Source organism: Pelophylax lessonae (genome assembly GCF_965119305.1).
Source record: "Pelophylax lessonae genome assembly, chromosome: 7".
In the NCBI taxonomy this organism is placed as follows: domain Eukaryota; kingdom Metazoa; phylum Chordata; class Amphibia; order Anura; family Ranidae; genus Pelophylax; species Pelophylax lessonae.
In genome coordinates this window covers 145,624,574-145,639,614 of record NC_138774.1, presented here as the reverse complement: position 1 = coordinate 145,639,614, position 15,041 = coordinate 145,624,574, and the positions used below count along the sequence as shown (strand labels likewise).

The 15,041-nt window shown below is 40.6% G+C and overlaps 1 protein-coding gene across 1 annotated transcript in view; it reads left to right on the top strand.

Moving 5' to 3' along the window:
* The window catches only part of NRK (Nik related kinase), a 489,556-nt gene that overhangs the window by 402,200 nt on the left and 72,315 nt on the right, over nt 1-15,041 (top strand). The window contains exon 23 of the mRNA XM_082263406.1: nt 11,385-11,561. Coding sequence (XP_082119532.1) covers nt 11,385-11,561 — 177 coding nt within the window. The remainder of the gene's footprint in view (nt 1-11,384; nt 11,562-15,041) is intronic.

Below are 15,041 nucleotides of genomic sequence, written 5' to 3'. Positions count from 1 at the left end.
GGTTGAGGAGAGGACCACTGATTTACACCAGTGGCCTGCTGGAGGTCATTTTGTAGTGCTCTGGCAGGGCTTATCCTTTTTCTCCTTGCACAAAGGAGCAGATAGGGGTCCTGCTGATGGGTTAGGGACCTTCTACGACCCTGTCCAACTCTCCTAGAGTACTTGCCTGTCTCCTGGAATTCCCTCCATGCTCTTGAGACTGTGCTGGGAGACACAGCAAACCTTCTGGCAATGGCATGTGTTGATGTGCCATCCTGGGAGTTTGACTACCTGTGCAACCTCTATAGGGTCCAGGTATCACCTCATGCTACCAGTGGTGACACTGACCCTAGCCAAATGCAAAACTAGTGAAAAACAGTCAGAAAAGAGGAGTAGGGAAAAAAATGTCAATGGCCTCCACCTGTAAAACCATTCCTGTTTTGGAGGTTGTCTTGATGTTGCCCATCTAGTGCACCTGTTCTTAACTTCATGAAAACCAAAGCAGCTGAAACTGATTAACAACCCGCTCTGCTACTTAACTGACCAGACCAATATCCCAGGAGTTTAGATGACTTGATACTATACTCTGATTAAAAATTGTTCCTTTGATTAGTTTTTTAAACGGTATGTATGTATGTGTGTGTATGTATGTGTGTGTGTGTATATATATATATATATATATATATACATATAGATTTCTGTGATTTCCCATTTAGCACTTTATTTTGGGGTGATTGTGCTGTTTTTTTTAATTTTCTTGTTTAGTGTTATTTCACAGTATAGTGACAGCCGCTGCACTTAGTCATTTTTGTTAGTTTTTCGTGGCCTAGATTTAATTGTTTTTTTAATGATCTCCATGATGCTACCTACTCATCTCTCTCTCTCTTCTCTTTCTCTTTCTCTTTCTCTTTCTCTTCTCTCTCTCTTCTCTTTCTCTTCTCTCTCTCCTGTGTGTGTGTGTATGTGTGTGTGTATATATATATATATATATATATACAGTATAGAGGAGGCCACATCCTGTATGTATATATATATATATATATATATATATATATATCTGTGTGGCCTCCTCTATTCTGCACTCTATATATATTTTTATACACACAGGATTTGGCCTCCTCTATACTGCACTCATAGTTATATATATATATATATATATATATATATATATATATATATATATATATATATATATATACGCAGGACGCAGCCTCCTCTATACTGCACTCATTTACATATATTCATATACACTATGTATATATATATATATATATATATATATATACATATACATATACACACACACACACACACACACACACACAGGATGTGGCCTCCTCTATACTGCACTCACAGTCATATATACATATATATATATACGCAGGACGCTGCCTCCTCTATACTGCACTTATATATACACACAGGATGTGGCCTCCTCTATACTGCACTCTATATATATATATATAGATATATATATCTATATATATATATATATATATAGATAGATAGATAGATAGATAGATATATCTGTGCCACCTTATTAGGGCCCATCAGTGCCACCTCATCAGCGCACATTAATGAAGGAGAACAATTACCTGTTTGCAAATTTTTATAACAAACTAAAAAAAAATGTGTTTTTTTTTGTTTTTGTTTTTTTACTTTTTTCTGACTTTTTTTGTTTGTTCAGCAAAAAAATAAAAAAAAATAAAAACCCCAGTAGTGATTAAATACCACCAAAAGAAAGCTCTATTTGTGTGAAAAAAATGTCATATGGGTACAGTGTAGCATGACCGTGCAATTGTCATTCAAAGTGCTGAAAGCTGAGAATTGGCCTGGGCAGGAAAGGGGTTTAAGTGCCCGCTAGGCAAGTGGTTAACACCTGCAGTGTGTCAGAGCTATGCTATTCTCTACAAAATGGGTTGATTTAAATAGTTTAGCAATTGCTTTATTTTGTTGTCAATATACTCCAACAATGAAGGAACTTCAGTCAAATCTTTATTTGTTAGTTTTGCCTAAAGTAGGCAAAGGTTGAGACCATTTTCAGGTTTAAAATGCTGTCTATGCCCCCTTAGCAGGGGCGTACCAAGGGGCAGGCAAGACTGGCGCCCGCCATGGGCGCGGGCTTGGGGGGGGGGGATGTACTCATTTTTGTGAGATAGTGTATATGCATTGGTCTGGTTTGTCGGTAAAAGCCCCAGGTATTGCAAATCTGGATCTTAAAACACACTTTCACAAATGAGGGCCAAATGCTTTACAGTTACTTTTTGCTGTAAAAAGAATGTAGTACTTTTAACACTTGCCAGGTAAAAAAGAACCATCTTGTATCAATGAGACATCTTTAAAACATAAAATTCAAGAATATTTTAAATTCTGATTACAGAACCTTAGGTTAAAAAGATATTGATCTAGCTCTTAAAATAGATGACACTTCTATTCAGGTTACATACAGTAAAGATTGCAGCCTCAGTCAGCTTGGACCGTGCTCAGCTATAATGTACCATACATTTTAATGTGATAGTGGATATTTAATGACAAGACTAGACTGACCAGTAACCTCGTCTGTTCTACTTTAATTCTCCTTCTACTCGCCTATTTGTTTAGGGCAAACTTTTTATATATGAAAATTGGCTATAAGGAGTTGTGAGAGTAAGGTATAGTGAGTAGAACACTAAGGGATCTATTTATAATAGTTTTCACCAATGTTTTACACAACTTTCACCCAAGATTCACACTTTTTTTTCCAAACAGAATCAATTCGAAAAATGTAAATGTGTAAATCTTCTGTGAAAGTTGTGTAGAACCATTTAAATAGACCCCAAGGGTCTATTTAAGAGGTTGGTCAGAGTTCTGTCTTTTGCTCTCATTTACACTTGGCAGCATTTTAAAGGAAATCTGTTGAGAGACAATTTGAAAACTTTTATATTTTTATAAATATACACTGCCTGCCTTCTCATGAATGCATATGTTCCTTGAAGTACTTTGAGTCCTACTTTCCCCATTTTACATTCAGGTATACAGTTTATAACATACAATCAGGGATGCATTAAAGTTTGGCTGGCCTAACTAAAATCACTCACAATACAGTCTCATAGTAAAACTATTTCCCCTATTCAGTAAAGCTGTATAAAGTGCAGGAACTTATGGCATCTAGTTGAATTTCAGATTACTACTTCCACAAGACAAGCCTAAATCTTTGAGGAAAAAAAATATTTTTGTAGGTGCATTTGAGTGAATTGTCTTAAGCATTTGAATTGAGTGAAACCTGGAAGTGCTCTTGTCAGATACTTTTCCAACTGAGTTTTATTTTGCTATAATGTAAAACCATACCCACATATTCTTAGCACCTGTTTGCTAGAGCCTTAAAGTGGTTGTAAACCCTTCGATATACCCAGGTAAATAACTGGCCTTTGGCGATTCACAGAGCATAAACAAATCCCCCTACATAATTTGCACTGGTTTGTTTATCTGCAGTCTTCTCTTCTCTACATCTGTTTAAAGTCCATAATGTAAAAAGCTTGTCTGAGCTTTCAGAAAAAAGGGGCAGGGATATGAAGTCACACTCTGCAGAGCTGATTGGAGAGAGCTCTGAGAGCTGATTGGAGGGAAGAGACACAGGAACAGAACCAAGGCTGTCAATTAGCTGCAGACCCCCCCCCCCCCCCTCTCCGTCACCTTTTTTCCCCCCGGTGTCAGGATAACATGCCAGAATTGACATGCTAATAGCAAAGGAATTATGCTGCAGACAGAAATAACACTTAGTGCCCTTAATTGAGACAAGTACACACTATAGAGAGATATACTTTGTTCATATTTCATGTCTGAGGTTTACAACCACTTTAAGTTCCTGTCCCTTATGTATGCATGTTGCTGTGACAAAAATTAGGTTTGTTTGTGTCCACACTGAGTGGAACACTGCAACAAAGGCAGAAGCAGGGACTCTATAGTATCCCAGACTTCCTATCCACATTATAATGGCTAGCGAACGTGGACATTTGAGATGCATTTGCTGTGTATCTCCAATGCCTTTACATTGTTTTATATTGAACAGTAAAAGCAGAGGTAGCGTACACCAGCCTCAAATCAGTATGTCTTCTCTGTAGTTGGCCAGAGTCCATGTTTTAGGGAGACAATCAATATCTGTAAAGAACTAGATGGAATATGATTTTATTAGGATTGCTTCTGTGGTCACCTGTAGCTGTATTTTGGGAAGTGCTGTGTTTAGATGCTGGCTTCCTATGAGGACAGCATGGGTGTAATCTGTGGGTGTACATGGCAAATCTGCTAAAATGGACCCAAGCCTGTGGGAACCAAGGGAATTGCATGGTAAGTATGTAGCTGTCACTTCCTAATCGCATTCACAAAAGCCAGATCACAGCTGGTACATGAATAAGGGTGATATGACTGAAGGTAAATTTGTATTTTTCAGCTAAATAACATTTTGTGCTGTTGTAAGAAAGTTTGATTGCAAGACATACATGATGTCTTTGAACTTGGTGCAGTTCCCTTTAAACAATCATTTGTGTTTTATATTTTCATAGCATATCTCAACTGGTGCTTCTAAGATAGCTAGCTTACATATCCTTATGTGCTCAAACTTAACTTTAAATTTGCATCTTGCATATGAATTTCTAGTTTCCACCTGTTGATTAATATATGTCAAAATCCTATTTTGTTCCATCGTTTGAAAATCACTTTAAGCTGTGCTGAAAGATCTTATTAATACTACATTATGCTCAGAGGACTGTATGTGCTAAAATCTCATTCCCATTTTGTTCAAGATATTATCTTCTTCAATAGGCTTAAACAATTGCATCTAAGTGACCCACATTACATATGAATTAATTCTGTAATTTAAAAGGCCACTATTTCCTCTCCCTTCCTGCTGATAAGAGAATGATATAAAGGAAATTTTCTGGAATTGCTTGTAGTGTTTTACCCTTGGGTGCTTTTTCTTTAAATGAGCAACTACCATCAGACTTTAATATTGTACAGTTTAAAACCTCAACTGATGGTATTCTTGTAACAAAAAGATTTATAGGGAGGGCCTTGCCTACCAATGCATGTGCGAAAGAAAAACAGCAAGGACATTTGCCTGGGGCCCAAGTTTTCTGGAGTCAGCAAGACACAAATATTAATGTTTGTCATCATGGTGTCTGCAGCTTGTCTGTGATGTTTGATGATATTGATATATTGGTTGTCTTTACTCTGACTAAAATATAGCCAAGTGTGACACTGAGATATGCTTAACAGCACAACCAAATGTGGGCAGGAATTGTTTGTTCTGAATAAAATGCATTCATGTCACATGTATTTCTAATTTTAAAAAGCCCATCCAAGCTCCAGCTCATGCTGCTGCTCAGAGTTCAGAAGGAAACCTTGGCAGTGCTTTCTTTACTGGAGCTTCAAACTTAACCCTGGTAACTGTTTTTGTCTAAATCTTTCACTGCTAGCTAGTTGATAATTCCATTTCTACCCTTAAGGTTTTATTTTGTTCATGATTGTGCTTCCCTTGCATATAAAAATGTACTATTAAAATACTAGACCACAGACAATATGAGCTAAAGTGGATCTGAAGTGGAAACATGATTATTTGCCATCTCATAGGGAACGTCTAGAAAGCAGAAGCCTGAAGGACTTACCCTTTTGTTTCAAATTCTTACCGAAAATAGTACTGTGCTTACTGTATCTAGGCAATTTTGTATCTACATCATCATTGCGGTATATCTGCATTTTGTATGTAAAGCCCTACTGCTTGAGACTGTTAGTCTAGAAGATTTAGAGATATGGTGATCTCACTACTGTGCAGATCAGTTTCAAATATACTGCAGGCAATGCCAATGAATAGTTCTTTATCCTCTAATTGTTCAGCTCCTCTTTAAATCTGTCTTTGGTATTGATTCAAATTTTTTCATCAACAATTAAAATGATCTTGGACACTTTTATCCATTTTTGTTCTGGAGTTCCTTTCTATATTTCTATGGTTTGAACTACTGTTGGGTGCCCATCGAGGGAAGCCTTGCTGAGTGGGAGTCACCTAATTTAGAGCAATTGAGCTTGTTTTTTCTTCATCTGACTGCACTTGCAAGTGTAAAAGTTCCCAGCTCCTCTCAGTATGTTATGGAGATCTAAATGGGGCTGGAATCATTCTATTATGGTACACAAATATCTCTTCTGCTAGTACACTTCCTATGCCATGATGTATGTTCCCTCTTCCACACTGCCTCATTCCATATGCCATGCTGTACCTTCCCTATTCCACGCCTTCTCATTTCATATGCCATGCTGTACAATTCCTGTGGCACACTGCTTCATTCCATATGCCTTGCTGTACATTCCCTATTCTACACTGCCGCACCCCCTATTCTAATTTAACAGACCCAGCAACTTTAGTTTGTTTTTAGGTGTACCAAGACTTGGGAGTCAGAGGTTTGGACAGGGTCATTATTTCAGTGCTTGCCATGGGAGCTATTTACTATATATGCCCCTGAATGGGGCTACTCGCTTGTGATAAAGCATCCTTAAAAATGATCCAGGCCTCAAACAGCAACTGCCATTTTATTCTTTTCATTCAACTGCATTATAATACATTCAAAGTGTTACTAAACTTAGGACCTTGCATTCACTATACCTGGTCTCCCACAGTACACCGAACATGGGATTGCAATTATTTTAGTAAAAATAAACTGCTAAATACATTTTTCTTATCAGCAGTATATAGCAGTCTTGTGACTTCTATCAGTGTTCAGCCAAGCACTGGTTAAAGCTTGTAGGAGGAGTTTTTTTACAGTCCTATGAGTCTGCAGGACCCCTGACCCTCTGGCAGTGCTGATTGGCTCCATGCTGATCACATGCACTCTCCCAAGAAAAAAACAAAACCTCTCTAGCAATACACACCAAACTGAGCAATGTGCAGCCTGACTCCATAGACTCTGTGTTATCAGGAAATTATCAGGGGACAGTGGAAGTAGGGGAGGATCAAAGAAGCCTGGATCAAACAGCCTTTTTACTCAATGTGGAGGATTAACCCCTTAGGTTCCACAGTAAGTATAACAAGCATGCTTTACTGCATATACAGATTTATTTTACTGTTGTGGGTTTAGTTACACTTTAACTACAATGAAAAAGTAGGACTATTTTTCTGCAGTTGGGCTGCAGTGTAATTCTGTGGTCACATTTCCCAACAAAGCTTCCTAACAATGGCTGGCTCTGTCAGCCTTTGGCAGACTGATATGCCCTCTGCCTCTCACTCTCTTTAGTGGACCTGTCTCTGCCTCTCAGTAAATTGGCACAAAGGAGGAAAAGTGATAAGGTCTGTGGCTACTCCTTAGTCTTGACTGCCCGTGATCTTCACTACAGTAAATACTGTAAAAATAGGACTAGCTTAGTGTTGTGAAAAACTGGAGGCTATTCGCCACATCCCAAAACAGCAAGTGAACCAAAAGGAGAGGGTCCCAGGGGGACTTTAAAGGTAATAGTCAACCAGATACAAACAGCGCAGAGAAGTGAAAAATATCTAAAATTAACAAGTTTTATTCAAAACATAGTAAAATGATGAAACCTAACACCAAATATATAGTTAAGAGCAAAGGTATGACATACAAAAAACCAACTATAGTAAATACTGTGACTGATTGCTGCAGATGGTATTCTTTTATTATCCCTACCTGCACCGACTGGCAGATTAATAATGTTTATGTTCTCTCAAAAGGGGTCTATTATAGCTCCTGCAGGAATTTATTGCTGTATTGAATTCCATTTTTGTTGCTTGGGGATTTATTGTTGCTGCTGGGGTATTTATTGATTAATACTTCCTCTACCAATACTACACTGGATTTTTCCATATTTTGACCTGAAGTATTCAGTTGACCAATTTACCTTCTGAATCATATCTTGATCCGAAAACAATCCATATATATATATATATATATATATATATATATATATATATATTCCTATATGCCTCACCTTGGGAGTAGCCTAAAATCTATCCCCTGAGGCAGTGGCGTAGCGTGGGGGGTGCGGCCGGTGCGGGTTGCACCGGGCGCAATATCTAGAGGGGCGCAGAAAAGTCCTCACTCCCGCCATCCCGACTCCAGAGTGTGCCCTGTTGTGCTCTCCATAATGTAAGCTAGTGCTGTCCGTCTGAGCTTCCCTGCCTGTCTGGGCTTAGCCGAAGCCCTCTGTGATTGGCTGCACTCTGTCATGTGCTGCTGCTGTGGGGGGGTGGGCGGAGCTGGCTGTGATCGTGGTTGGTGCAGCCTCTTGCTCCCCCCTCGCTCTCCAGGACTCACTGCTGGCTGGGCGGGCTTCAGGCTCCAAATCCAAAGAAAAGAAGAGCCCAGGTTAGTGGTGGCTGTAAACTGTCATGCTGGAGTCAGGCTGGATGGAGAGGAGCAGGCTCAGCAATGACTGGGACATTTAATTAAAAAGAGGAGGGGGGGGAGAGACATGTCTGCCCACAATCCTATTTTAGTGGCTGGTCACTGGGCATACTCTTTTTTTCACTTCTGCAGACTGCTGTTTACTAAATTTCTCAGTCCATATAATCAGGAATCTATGTCTGCAGAACATGTTACACTCAGAGACAGCCAGATTGAGAGCATTTACTGGGAGCACTTTCAGAGGCAGTCAGGAATGGCCTCCCCCATAATTCTCTCAGGACAGGTTTTCTGCATGTTTCTGACTAGAAGAGACTGCTGTCACTTTATACTGCTAAAGAGAACCTGTCATGTAATGTATTTTTTTCACACTGATTGCAGCATTCTAAGTATTGTGTCATTGTAACACATCCAGATATTTATTGCATCTCACAGAGATCACAGGACCCCCCTGACATTGCATTTATCTGATTTTCTCTCCAGAAAGGACAGAGCCACCTTTGTTCAAGCATCATCCAGGGTCACAATCTATTTCCCGGACAGATATTCCAGCTCAGAGATGACACAATCATGTAATTCCTGGTGCCTGTGCCGTTCTTTGCTGTGTTCACAAATGTATGACACAGATCATCCCCTGCTGCAGCCTCTCACCTTGTGACTTACTAGCTGATGTTACACAGCTTTCCATGTCATGTCACAGCTGTTCACAAAGGACAAACAATGCATTCATGTCCAACCTTTAGTTCCCTTGAAGAAGGAATAGGAGGAGAACCAGCGACCAGCCAAGAGCAGGGTGGGCTTCCAATGGTACATCTGAATATACCCCTTGTCTGCTAGAGGACACTGGGAACTTCTAGATCAGAGGTTGGCAACCCTCAGCATGCGTGCCAGAAATGGCCCCCAGGATATATTTTTGTGGGCATGCAAGGAATCCCTGGGACAAACTCCCACGCTGCAGCAAAGCTGACCTGCACAAGTGGGAGCACAGCTGGGATCACCTCATTGCCCTCCTTCCTCTGTTCCCGCCCACCTCACTGGCTTGCATAAGCCAAAATTGAAGCAGCAGATAACCAGATCTAGGGGGTGGTGTGCCATGCCGCAACCCTGCATGAATGCTGGATAAGCTCCTCTCCACATCCTCAGACTACACTCAGGCTTGCCATGGCACATCCAGCTTAGTGGGTCTTCCCCTCCAAACAGCCAATCTGTTTCTTTTCCCACAGGTGCAGCAATTGGGGCTGATCTGAGGTGTGAAGGTGCAGGAATTGGGGCTGATCTGAGGTGTGAAGGTGCAGGAATTGGGGCAATCTCAGGTGTGAAGGTGCCGGAATGGGGGTGATCATAGGGGTGAAGGTGCAGGAAAGGGGGTGATCATAGGGGTGAAGGTGCAGGAATGGGGGTGATCATAGGGGTGAAGGTGCAGGAATTGGGGTGGTCTGAGGTGTGAAGATGCAGGAATTGGGGTGATCTGACGTGTGAAGGTGCAGGAATTGGGGTGGTCTGAGGTGTGAAGATGTAGGAATTGGGGCGATCTCAGGTGTGAAGGTGCAGGAATGGGCGTGATCTGAGGTGTGAAGGTACAAGAATTGGGACTGATTGGAAGTGTAAAGATGCAGGAATCGGGATGTTCTGAGGGCTGTTGCGCAGGATTTGGGCTGATTTGAGGAGTAAAGGTGCAGAAGTTAGAGCTGATCTGAGGTCTGATGGTAAAGAGATCTAGATTGATCCAAGGTGGGAAGGTGCAGGATTTGTGGTGATCTGAGATGGGAAGATGCAGGTTTTGGGGTGATGTGTGCAAGGCCCAGGGGACTTCCACTCTGTGTTTCACGTCTCCTGCCACCATCTTCCTGCACCTCCTGGGACACACACCATCCCCCTGGGCTGACAATGTAGGTAGCTACTATGTGCACTACTCTCCATAAAATAAAACAACAAATGAAAATAAATTTGAGTACACTGATATTACTTTAATTACATCAGTATTTTCTTAATATACAATACATGTGCTTAGGTAAGGGGTTTAATACTGTTCTAGTGGAAAAGACCCAGGTACTGCTAAAATTCCACGGGTTAGGGGGCGCAAATTACTTGCTTTGCACCGGGTGCTGACAACCCACGCTACGCCACTGCCCTGAGGAAACCGTTCTGGTGAAACATGTCAGGATTGCTACTCCTTGACATTATCGCAAATATATATATATTCATTTTTTTCAATAATGTATACAGCAAACAATAATTGGTTTTAATTATGTTGTACGTCTATTATTTTTTGGTTAATTATTTTTTTAACTATTGAAATAAAACCTGTATGTTTTAAATAATGCTCTGATGTTCAATTTACTGGCACCTTAAAAATCCCTGTTTTTTCTTCCCCATTGGGGTTTAATTTTCTGGGGTATATATTGATGTTGCTGGAGACTTTATTGTTGCTGGTGGGAATTCCATTTTTAAAAGCGGAGGGGGGGGGGGTTGAGTTCCTGCACCTATTGTCTGAGGTTAAATAAAAAAGCACTGTAAGTGGTCAAAATGACCTGTTGGCATGGGCATAGACCGCAGCACTGGATCACAAGAGTGACCCATGGAAGGAGAAGTGGGTACCTGCACCTATTCTCTGAAGAAAAAAAATATTGCAAGTGGTCCAGTTGGCCTGGGCACAAATTGCAGTGCTGGATCACTAGTCTCCAATGCTGTTAGAGGCACCAGTGGGGGATATATGGCAATAGATGTAGGTAAGTAAAGGTTTTTTTTTTTTTTCTTTTTTGGTACAGGAGTAAAAAGGGAGCATTTGAGAGGGTGGTTTACGATTGCCTACAGATGGGCTTTACTTTAAAAGCCTAATGTTTGCAGAAAATGGTTTTACATTGTAGCTATTAAAAAGCTACTTTCTGATACAACAAATTGTCTTCAGCTCTGACATTTGTCTTTGCCAGAGCTAACATTCCTTTTAGTAAAATGACAGATTTATCTTGCTGTGTAGATGGATCCGGGTTAGTGTATATTTCAATCTGCTGCATTATGTGTTAACAGGCAGCTGAACAGCAAAGTGGCAGCAGCAGCAGCAATCAAGGACTCTGGAGCGCCTGCAATCAAAATTATCTGCTGCCAGATCTTTTACAACTGAGCCATCCTTCAGAGACTTCAGTGAATCAGCACAAAAGTCCTCAAAAAAGTCACAGACCTGTGAACAAATCTTTAAATGATCAGGTGAAATCATTGTTTTATGTCTTGTTCTGCTTGTTCACCCAAACAAGAGTGAGAGAGAAAGATAACTTGTCTTTCGCTTGTTGTAGGTCACCTTTTGCACTTTGATATAATGTTTTTCTCATAGACGTTTTTGTGAAGTAAATACTGTCATAACATTCAGTTCTTCTCTGTTCTCCCCTGTGCTGTCAGTTTGAGTGTACCATTAAACTGCTGACAATGTTGAATTTTCATGAGCAAAATACAATTGCATATAATAAAAAACCTCACCAACTTTACCTCTACCTTTTTTTGATTTTCCAACTTCATGGCCATGCAGAAATTCAGCTATGTAAGGGGAATTTATTGCCTATCTGGTTCCTGAATACCTGTTTGGAATCTAGAAGTATACATTGTTAACATTGTCAGTTGATCTGTCTTTTCTTTTTTTTTTTGCTACCATGTAGTGTTTTTATACAGTCTTTTGTCGACAGTAAACAGATCCTGTGTTTAATCAATTAGTAGTTTTTTTTTTCCAAAAAGAGTTTTTAATCCCATTCTGTTTTAAATAACCTAACTGGTTAACATTACAGATGGTTAACATTAGGATTTAAAAGAAATGTGGTTTTAGACATAAAGGTAATGTGGTTCTGAACATACTTTTAATCCCCATCATAGCAAAGAAAGTATCTATATTAATAGCTTGTTAAAGGGTGGTTGTTTACAGGCTCCATAGCTAAAGTTGCAATTTACAGACTTAAAGTGTCGTTAAACCTAGATACACATTCTTTAATATGATGTAGTGTATGTTATGAATAAATCAAAGTTAATATATTGGTGAATTAGAAGATCTGTAACTATGTTTTTAGGCAGTTTTACAGTCAGTCACATGATCCTTTTGCAGTTCTTCATTAAGTTTATGCACAAAATGTGGACAGCTATGTGATTGAGTGAAAAAAGAAAAACCTAATCTAAATGTAAATAGCATTATATAAATTGAACCATATGAAAGCAATGCTTGCTTTCATGTATGGACATTTATTATTGTATGTATATAAGGAAAAATTTGTAATGTCCCAGCTACCCCCAGGTGATACTCCTAAGGTCATGCAGGGTGGCTTCAAGAACGTGATTGACAGTGGAACATTTCCCCATTGCTCCAATTTTATCATTGCAGTCTATGAGAGCATGAAGGTGAAGTTCTGGCAGTCAAATGATTAAATAAAAACTGATCTAAATGTAAATATTATGGGAAGCAAACCCAATAAAGAAATGTTTAGATTTGGATTGGAGCGGTTTTTATTTAAGAACATGATCGCTAAAGCTCTACCCACATATTCACATACTCCGCACTGATTGACAGCAGAGCATTTCCACATTGCTCTGCTGTTTATCATTGCCATCTATGTGGGCGGAGTTCTCATGATTGATTAAAAATGTATTAAAAATTGCTCCAAAAGTAAAAAACATGATGTGAAACAAAGCACATGAAAGTAAGCATTGCTTTTCTGGGTTTTCTTCACATAATTTTTACATTTAGACCATGGGTGTCCAAACTTTTGGCTTCTTTGGGCCACATTGAGTGTAGAGAAATTTTCTCGGACCGCATATAAAATATATACTATAGTTAAGGTATATAAGTAGTAAAACGCCGTCACAACCTACCCCCCCCCCCCCCGCACTAATTTAACACAACTAGAGGATGATTAAATGAAATGGAATCAGTATACAGAGGTTTACTTCTTCTGAGAGATATTAAAGGAACACTCTAACCACCATGACCACTTCAGTGAATTGAAGTGGTCATGGTGGTAGGAGTAAGAAACACAGCACATGCTAGGATAGTTACAGTTATGTGCTGGGGGCTAGTTGCACACCTAGCACATATGACTTAGGCAGCCAGAAAATGTCATGTCCTTATTCATACATGTATGAACAAGGACATGACATATTATGACAAAACACATCTAGTTATTAAAAAACATATTGCAACAATTTACATACGCTAATGCACATACCTTTTATACTTATTTTGCAGACTGCTGGTGGGTACTGCTGGTGGGTACTGCTGGTGCGGTTACTGCTGGCAGTTACTGCTGGCGAGTACTGCTGGCAGTTACTGCTGGCGGTTACTGCTGATGGCTAGGGCTGGCGGTTACTGCTGGTGGGTACTGCTGGTGGGTAGTGCTGGCGGTTACTGCTGGCGGGTACTGCTGGCGGTTACTGCTGGTGGGTAATGCTGGCGGTTACTGTTGGCGATTACTGCTGGCGGGTAATGCTGGCAGGTAGTGCTGGCCGGTAATGTTGGCTGGTACTGCTGGTGGGTAATGCTGGTGGTTACTGCTGGCGAGTAATGCTGGTGGGTAATTCTGGTGGTTACTGCTGGCGAGTAATGCTGGTGGGTAATGCTGGTAGTTACTGCTGGCGGGTAATGCTGGAATGCTGGTGGGTAAGGCTGGCACTGCTGGCATGGCAGGTAATGCTGTTCATGTGGGTACTGCTAGTTATGATGCCAGGTACTGCTGGAGGAAGTAGCGGCTGCAGTAGAGCAGAGCCGCTGCTTCCTGTATGGCTCCTGTCACTGGCGGAGTGCATATCATATCACTCCGCCTGTGACAGAGCCAAAACTATACGGGAAGCATCGGCTCTGTCACTGACTGCAGACATCCTAAGTCTCCCACAGCAGCCGGGAGATCGCACAGCAACGGCACTTGCAGATGTTCGTGAGCCGCCAGATGTGGGCCACAGGCAGATTATTGAGGAGGAAAAAAATGAATTCAAAGCAAGGGCAGAGTGACAACACACAAGAGTGAAGATTGCTTACAACAGTGTTGCCATTCTAAAAAGGAAACTGCCAGATCACCTGGTAATTGCAATCACAACATAGCTTTTTAAAAAAAAATAAACAGCACATGTAATCAGATATAATACTCTTACATCTTTAAATAGAATTTTAAATTTGGGTTTAATGTCACTTTAACTGGATGACTTCTAAGAAGTGATTCTGTTGTACAGTTTAATCCACAGACATTGAACCAGAAATAGAAGTATGGGAATGCTCACCTAGATGGCTGCAGCACAGATCCCAGCTGCAGCTGTTCCCTGCTGCCTCTAAGACTGAGAATTGAGCAATCAAACACTGCTGATCACTCAGCACTCAGCCTGCAAAGAACTGGTGACCGAGCCGGCACAGAGAGGCTGTGCTAGCTGCCAGTCCAGGATTCTGGGTGGATCCCAAACATATGGCGGGGATCTTTTCAGAGCCTGGACCATCTCTGTGACGTCATCTGACATCAGGCTTTAGCCCGCTGTCGGCTGAAAACAGGTCACAGGAGTGAAGAACTGACTGCACACCTGTGACCCAAACAAGAAGTATGGCCAAAAAATCTTTGGCCATTCTCCTCTTTAAAGAGCGGACGGCCACTTATGTGATGTTTACTTAGCTAACCCACTGTGCTCTATGAATCGTTTTTCAAAAGTTAAATTGACTGAAAACCATTAAAG